The 7,561-nt window shown below is 57.4% G+C and overlaps 1 protein-coding gene across 2 annotated transcripts; it reads left to right on the forward strand.

The window, feature by feature from the left end:
* Positions 1–327: 327 nt before the first annotated feature.
* Positions 328–6,942, forward strand: RGS4 (regulator of G protein signaling 4). 2 transcript variants are annotated; one of them, XM_066261017.1, is made up of 5 exons: positions 328–480; positions 3,249–3,353; positions 3,720–3,781; positions 4,272–4,438; positions 4,803–6,942. In XM_066261017.1, exons 1-5 carry the CDS (start codon positions 437–439, stop codon positions 5,040–5,042), a joined length of 618 nt encoding a protein of 205 aa, XP_066117114.1. In that variant the 5' UTR covers positions 328–436; the 3' UTR covers positions 5,043–6,942. The 2 variants fall into 2 exon arrangements, with proteins under 2 accessions (XP_066117114.1, XP_066117115.1); XM_066261018.1 differs by lacking the exon at positions 4,272–4,438 and having other exon boundaries at positions 4,803–5,015.
* The last annotated feature ends 619 nt before the right edge of the window (positions 6,943–7,561 follow it).

Raw genomic sequence — 7,561 nt, forward strand, 5'->3', positions numbered from 1 at the left:
CTCTCGGAGGCCACTGGCCTTGATGTTATTTATAGAGAAAAATAAGTAAACAGCATGTTTGTAGCATGGTGAGTCCCCACCCCACACCCCATTCCTTTTCTAGAAATTCAGAGGCGTCGGTGAAGACGCAGAGATTATTTTCTGTGTGTCTGCTTTGCAAGAGGCTTTTCTGTGTGCCCTACAAGACTGGTTCCGCCTCCTTATCTCTGCGGAGGCTGCAGAGACTGGAGGGGGGTGTGTGGTTACAGTGCCGCTGATTGGCCGCCTGGTGCTGGCCGGGCTTTAAAAGGGACCAGCAGGCTGGGAGAGCGCCCAGAATCCTGACAGCATCCTCAGGGCAGAAGAGGCACCAGCCCTCCACACAGCCGTACAGCCACACAGCTGCACAGCTGCCTTCTTCCTCACCGGGAACCCGACCCCTTACTCCGCTGCAAAGATGTGCAAAGGTCTCGCGGGGTTGCCTGCTTCGTGCTTGAAGAGGTAAGATGACCTTCAGCCCTTGCCCTGTTCCACGTGGGTTGTTTACACAGCCTTCATCCTAAGCCACTTCTTTGGGACAAAGAAGTGGTGAGCAGAGTCCCTGTGGTCAGTAGAGCGCCCCCCCCCCCCAGCCTTCCTGCGGATGCACCAGAGATGGTGACAGATGAAGCGTGTGCTCCCCCCCTCCCACCGGCTTTAGTAATGCTGTGTTGCTGAGTTTGACCTTGGTTCTGAGGACTGTTGTGATCCTCTGACCAAGTCAGCTCCTGACAAGAACCAAGGGAGGTTTGGGGCGCCTGGTGTGGCCTGTTGTATCTCAGCCGCGGGCAGTGCTGTCTCTGAGCATTGCCGGGCGCTCAGACTCTCACACCGGGCTGGCTCTCGGACAGCAGACACACACTAGGTCTTGTTCAGGGGAAGACACCCCAGCATGAGGTCTGGCCACCTCCCCAGAAAGGCACCGTGCTTCTGTATGGGGCTGAGTATCTGCCAGGGGCTGTATTCCTCTAAGCAAAGGTTACCATAAAATGTGAGCTCCGGAACTAGACCTCCCTCCCTCCATCTCTGCCCCTCCATTCAGTTCTTGAAGTGCCTTTAAAAAAAATTAATTTATTGATTTTAGAGACAGAGAAAGGGAGAGAAAGGGAGAGAGAGAGAGAGAGAGAGAGAGGCACCAATTTGTTGTGCCACTTGTTTATGCATTCATCGGTTGATTCCTGTATGTGCTCTGACCAGGGATGGAACCCACAACCTTGATGCATAAGGATGATGCTCCAACCCACTGAGCTACCCAGCCAGGGCCTTGACATGTCTTGTATAGGTGCTGATTGAGAAGTATTGGTCATCATACATCGGTTAAGGGCTCTGTGGAAGGTCTCAGCCTAAACACATTGTTTTATCATGTCCTGTGTTTTGATGAAAAAGCAAAAGATATGCAGTTACTCATATGTCTTTGGCTTTAAAAAAAACAAAGATATAAATAACTGCTTTCAGAGAATGCTGTATTTGCTGGCTGGAACAAAATAAAACACATGTATGGGACACTGTCTGACCTCACAGAGAGAGGCAGGAAGGCAGCCCCATAGGTGAACAACCCTCACTGCATTTCCGTGCAAATAGAAATCACCTTGCATTGCAAGGTGAAAATCTCCCGGACAGTGTCCTGTGCACTCCCGAGATGCTCACCTCCGGGCACCCAGGAGCAGGACCAAAGTTCCCCGTCCACATTCTCTCCTGGCCATTCTGACATGAAGCAGGAGGGTCTGGCGGAAAGTGAAATCAGTGACCACACTATCAGCAGCGTCCTGGACCCAGTGGACCAAGGACCCCAAGCTTTAGTGAACTCCCATGGAATATCAAGTGTGCAAAGTGCAAGAGTGGGAGGACGTGGTGTTCTGGTGAATGTTTTGGGAGGCAGATGAAAGAACTGCATTACAGCTGTCCCTTTAAGGGGCAAACCTTGGGGCGGGGGGCGAACCCCATGCCACAGAGCGAGGTGCTGGTCTCTGTCCTCCCCGGGGAGCCGCAGACCAACCTCGTCCAGCACCTTTATTCCGGCACCTGTGCCTGAGGCTCAAGGTCACATGGGTGAGGGTGCAGGGGACAGAGTGCAGAGCAAACCCAGCCGTCCTGACTCCTCCGGTGACCTCTGACGTCCTCGTGGCTTTGATTCTCTTGGTTGTATGGTGCTGTCAGGACAAGGAGATGACTGGGTTGGTCAGCACCTGTCAAAGCTCCCCCGGGCTGGTCTGGCCGAATACAGTCCACGACCTTAGCGTTCCCCTGGCCCTCACGATGACATCTTCTGTCCTTACGGAGGAGTTTGCACCCTCCGACCAGGTGGGGAAGCGGAGGAGGGAGATGCTGTTTCGGGGCAGCGTCTGGGGGAAGTGCGTGCAGGCACGCCGCGGCGGACGCAGGATAGCCATCCAGAAATTACCATCTTTCTGTCCCCGTGGCTCCATCCGTGTTCCTCCCTCTGAGGAGGAACATATGAGCCGGTTACTTTTCAAATGACGTCCCTCTTTTAACACTAGTTCTGGCCGAGCAAAGGAGTCATTGCCAAAGAGGGAAGAGATAGCTGGAAGGTCCCCATGTCTGAGTCCCACGTCCTGTGCCTCCCGGCCACCCCACTGAACAACCCGAGCCCCAGCGATGACCCTCGGGCCTCTCCCTGGTGACTAGAGTCTCCAATGCCCCCAGCTGTCCATGCCCCGACAGTGCAGTAGCAGGAAGGAAAGCAGTAGGGCTCAGGCGCAGGCCAGAGGAGAGGGGTCTGCAGGGTCCACTATCTCACTCTCAACCCTCTGCAGGGGCCCCACACCTGGCACAGGTCGCTGGCCCACCTCCTAGGAGGCTGGGATGACAGGCAACCTTCCCCAGAGGTCACTGAGGTCCCCAGGCTAGCCGCCAGCAGTGGCAGTAGCGACCACTGTCCAGCAGGTGGCAGCACAGGAAGGTGCCTGCCTCAGTCCTACAGTAAATGCCTGGCGATCAGCCCCATTGTCACCGAGCAGCTGTTGAAGACCCCGGGCCCGGTTTCCTGGGTGGAAACCACAGCTGCCCAGGAGAGGGTGCCGGCAGCGGGGGCGGGCGGCAGGGTCAGCCTCCCCGTGGCGTTTGTCCTGAGATTTCGGGCACCTCTAGCTCTGCTTCCCAGACGGACAGGCTCTGGCTGGTTCTGGTGACCGGCCCCTGCAGCCAGGGCATCTTTTACAGAGAGCTGACTACCGCTGTTCTCTATCTGCCCCCCGCCCCTTTCTCTGCAGCGCAAAAGACATGAAGCACCGTCTGGGGGCGCTCCTGCAGAAGTCGGACTCCTGCGAGCACAGCGGCTCCCATGCCAGGAAGGACAGGGTGGTCGCCTGTCAGAGGTGAGCAAGGGCAGGTGCCACGGCGGGGGAGTGGGCGAGGAGTGGGCGGGGGGTGGCGTGCCGAGTCCTGTGCGTGAGGCCTGCACGGTTTTGTACATCGCGCCATCCCTGTGCATTCAAACTAGAAACAGAAGAGAGAGAAAGGTGGGGGACAGTGACACAGGGCGGTTCTGGGTGGGGTTAGGAGGAGTTACTGCTGGCCAGGTTGGACTTGGAGAAGACAGCTTCCGTCTCCACGGGGACCACCCTCCATCTGATAATGTCCCTGCGTGGGTTGGGGGGGAGGTGGTCCCCGTCAGCAGTCTGGGGTCTAAGATGTCTTCCCTTGGTCTTGGATTGAGGCGTTCAAACCGTTCTTTTCTCCAGGGTGAGTCCAGAGGAAGTAAAAAAGTGGGCTGAGTCCTTGGAAAACCTCATCAGCCATGAATGTAAGTCTGTCCCGCCCCTGCCCTCGCCCCCCATCAACCCTCACTCCCGGGGCCAGGGTCAGGGCGTCCTAAGCACACACATTGTCTCCCACTGAGCATGTGGACTGGCTCCCACACTCAGGAGAGCCGGCTGTCAGACGAGTGACCGGGCCCTCACACTCAGTCACCCACAGTGGGAGCTTCACGCAGAAACCGTGGAGGGAAAGGGTAGAGGGAAAAATTCCAGATACTGAGATTTTATTTTGCAGAATCAACCTCAGTTTCTTTCCCAAACTCACCCACTGACGCATAGTGTATGTCTGGAACCCCGTAGATACAGACATAGGTTAGGGCTTCCTGACCCCAAGTGACCTCCCAGAAAGGGGGGGTGTGGGGGATTGTGTGAACCCTGCCTTATTCCCTCGAGCACCTGGGCTGATCCAAAACCCAGCACCTGGTGGGGATGGGCATCCAGGGTGACGACAGCGCACTTCTGTCCCCTCTCTCCCAGGCGGGCTGGCAGCGTTCAGAGCTTTTCTGAAGTTCGAGTACAGCGAGGAGAACATCGACTTCTGGATCAGCTGTGAAGAATACAAGAAAATCAAGTCACCCTCAAAACTGGGTCCCAAGGCCAAGCGGATCTATGATGAGTTCATCTCGGTCCAGGCCACCAAGGAGGTGGGTCCACACAGCATCAAACCCCCGGGTCTTAGCGAGGTTTCTGAGAGGTGGCACTCAGTGGCTTGGTCCTTCTGGTCACTGAGTCAAGAAAAAGATAAAGCAAAGGGCCCAGATAGCTATTAGAACCATGATTAGAACCATGACCACATGAAATCAATCAGTTGAGAAAAAAGAAAGCCCTCTTGCCCGGACGACGTAGGTGTGTTTTCTGACACATCTCCCCAGTTTGTGAGAAAGAACAGAAAACAGGGCGCTGCCCAGTGGCTCACGTGCACCGGGGTGGAGCTCCGGGTCCTTCCTCACCCCCCGCCCCTGGGGCTCAGGGTGCCTGTCTCACGGAGCCTGACCTCTGCCTCCCTAGGTCAACCTGGACTCCTGCACCAGGGAGGAGACCAGCCGGAACGTGCTGGCGCCCACAGCCACCTGCTTTGACGAGGCCCAGAGGAAGATCTTCCACCTGATGGAGAAGGACTCCTACCGCCGCTTCCTCAAGTCCCCCTTCTACCTCGACTTGTCCAGCCCTTCCGGCTGCGGGCCCGAGAAGCAGAAAGGAGCCAAGCACCCCGTAGACTGCACCTCCCTGGTCCGCCAGAGCGCCTAATCTTCCCGAGGCGGTGGCCGCCGGCCGGGAAGGCCCAGACTCTGTGCCTGACGCACCCGAGGCCCGGCGCTGGCCCGCGGGCAGCAGAGGCGTATCTACACCGTAGCCTAGCTCCCATGCTGCCCGCCACATGCCGCTCACTAGCGTTAGTGTCCGTGTCCATGCGTTCATCGGGACAAGCGCGCCTGCTGGTCCATTTCCCCCTACGTTCATTCAGGGTGTCAGGCGAGCAAGTTTTCAAATGCCAGTCCGGGTGGCCTGGGGTCTTTAGAGAGGGTGGAACTTCTCTCCGCCCAGAGTTTTAGCTTCAGGTCGGTTGGCCAGTTCACTGATGGGTCCACTTCACGTGACATGCACAGGCTCATGGATTCTGTGAGCCGGTCCCTTCTCCAGACTTTAGGGGTCTAGACGAGGGGGGGTCTATTGTGGGTCCACGTGTATGTGTGGGGAAGTGCATGCACCCCCCCCCCCCACACACACACACACATCTTCCTGTAGAATGGGTGGGAAGACGCAGGTATGTACACACATGCGCGATCTGATCCCTGGTCCTCATCCTGCAATGAAACAGGACATGCTGAACCAGACCCCCTTCCTCCGGTGCGGCTAGCCTGGGGAAAGGGGCTCTGTCACATGACGGGGGTCTTGCTAGAAAAAACGGTCCAGGGCACGCAATGTCTGATTCAGCCATGACAACCTCTCCCCTCCGTCCCTGACGGGCAGTACTCTAAGGAGCGTGTGTCACATGGAGTCTCGTCCTTGACTCTCGGGGCTGGGCTGGGCTGTGGTTACTGATGACATTACAGTCCCTGAGCTGCCAGCTGGCCTCTCCTTGTTGCCTGGGTGCTTGGTGCATGGTCCACGGTCACCAGCCACTGGGTAGACATGGGGCTGGGCAGTAGGTAGGTGGTAGGTGGTGGGTCCCCGGACTGCGTGAAGGAACACAGGCTCCACGTACTGTGAGGGACGCTGAGGAAAGGCACCGGGTTCAGAGGTCGGTCTCCACCTCCACCCTCCTCCTCTCTTGACTGAGATGCTCTTTTCATTTTGTGTTTTCCTGAGAACGCAGCCGTCTGGCCAGGCTCCTCAGTTCCTGGCGACACTTATGTGTCCGTTGGCTCTAGGCTATATGTCTGTGCTCCACACTGGCCCCTGGGGAAGATGCTATTTTATAGGTGACAGGCCTGCCTCCACAAGCCCCCGAAGTCACTCTTTTGAGCGGCATCCCCTTCCCTGCGTCCCACACTCCGGGCGGACAGGGCCGGGCGGGTCTCTCCCAGGCCCCGAGACGGGATGAGGGAGAAGGGACCCCAAAGAGGGATTTGTGGTCAGAACTACTGTCTGGATCTTCTCAAGGCACAGAGATACTTGAAGATTCCTCACTTATTTATGATGTCGTTTTGTACATTTTTTAAATCACAGTGTTGTTTCATAACGGGAGGTGCGGGGTGTCGCCTGAGCGGCCCTTGAGGGGCCGGGAAGTCATGTTCCCCTCATTCTTTTCAAGCCACTGCCTGCGAAGCGCCCCTGTGCGCAGCCCCTCCATGTCCCCCCATGCATGAGCACTGTGTGCTTTCAAAGCCAAGAGACGGGGCCACAACCTGGAGCCACTGCCGTGCGTGCCCCGCGCGCCCCATTGTATTAAAGACACGATGTCTCCGCTGTACCCTCCCTGTCCTCTGCCCGGTCTTGCTTCCGTGTTCCCGGGCCCCTTGGGGGTGCCCCTGGCGTCTCTCCGATGTCCACGGTTCTCTCTCCTGGTGACTCCGGGATCCAAGTGTGTGACTGTTGTTAACATCTTGTCACAATGTTCAGGTTGCTGTGCCCGGGCTCACGGCCCACTGCCTCACTGAGAGGTCTGCGGGGTCATCCTGCGTTGGAAGTAAATTATTTTACGTAATGTGTTCTCTGGTGTGCTTTTCAATCGCGTGTTGCCGTTGCTCCATCCGCGTTTGAAGTAGAGATAGGGCCGGGTCCCCGGGAGCCCCTCCCGGCCCGCCCGCCCGCATGTGCTTTTGCTCTGAAGGCATCAGAGTGGGTGCATCCCGGGAAACACACGTATCTGAAGAATGAGGCTGAAGCTACCTGCTTGTGAACTCATCGAGGAGCCGCAGAGGGTGGGTGATTGCGGACAAGGGCTCCCAGCCCCTCTCATCTGTCCCCCGAGCCAACTTGGGAAACACGCAGAATGTAAACATTGTGTGCTCTTTGGTTCCTGCCAACCCACCTGTGGTCCCAGAACCGGGCTGCCCTGGCTCCCGGGGCTTGCTGGTTCCCCTGCAGGTGCTCTGTGGGTCTGTGAGCGTGGGGTGTGCCTCCAGTCCCCAGCCCGGGGGCGGGGAGGTGTGAGCAGCACACGGTGGGGGACGTGGACAGGCTGCAGGTGCCCGAGGGGTGGCTCTCTGACTGCTTGGCCTCTCTGCTCCCCTTTCCAGACTCTCTTCCCTGGGAAACGGGGCACGGGACGTTCACCTTCACGGTCCCTAACATTTCAAGCCCCATTTTCTGAATTCTTCCGT

Source organism: Saccopteryx bilineata, chromosome 2 (genome assembly GCF_036850765.1).
Source record: "Saccopteryx bilineata isolate mSacBil1 chromosome 2, mSacBil1_pri_phased_curated, whole genome shotgun sequence".
Lineage (NCBI taxonomy): Eukaryota > Metazoa > Chordata > Mammalia > Chiroptera > Emballonuridae > Saccopteryx > Saccopteryx bilineata.

What these genes read in the sequence shown, in the direction of transcription:
- RGS4 (XM_066261017.1), top strand. Translation starts at nt 437, where the DNA reads ATGTGCAAAGGTCTCGCGGGGTTGCCTGCTTCGTGCTTGAAGAG. An exon ending in CCTGCTTCGTGCTTGAAGAG is followed by an intron (nt 481 to 3,248) that starts GTAAGATGACCT and finishes CTTTCTCTGCAG; the next exon opens with CGCAAAAGACATGAAGCACC. An exon ending in CGGTCCAGGCCACCAAGGAG is followed by an intron (nt 4,439 to 4,802) that starts GTGGGTCCACAC and finishes CTGCCTCCCTAG; the next exon opens with GTCAACCTGGACTCCTGCAC.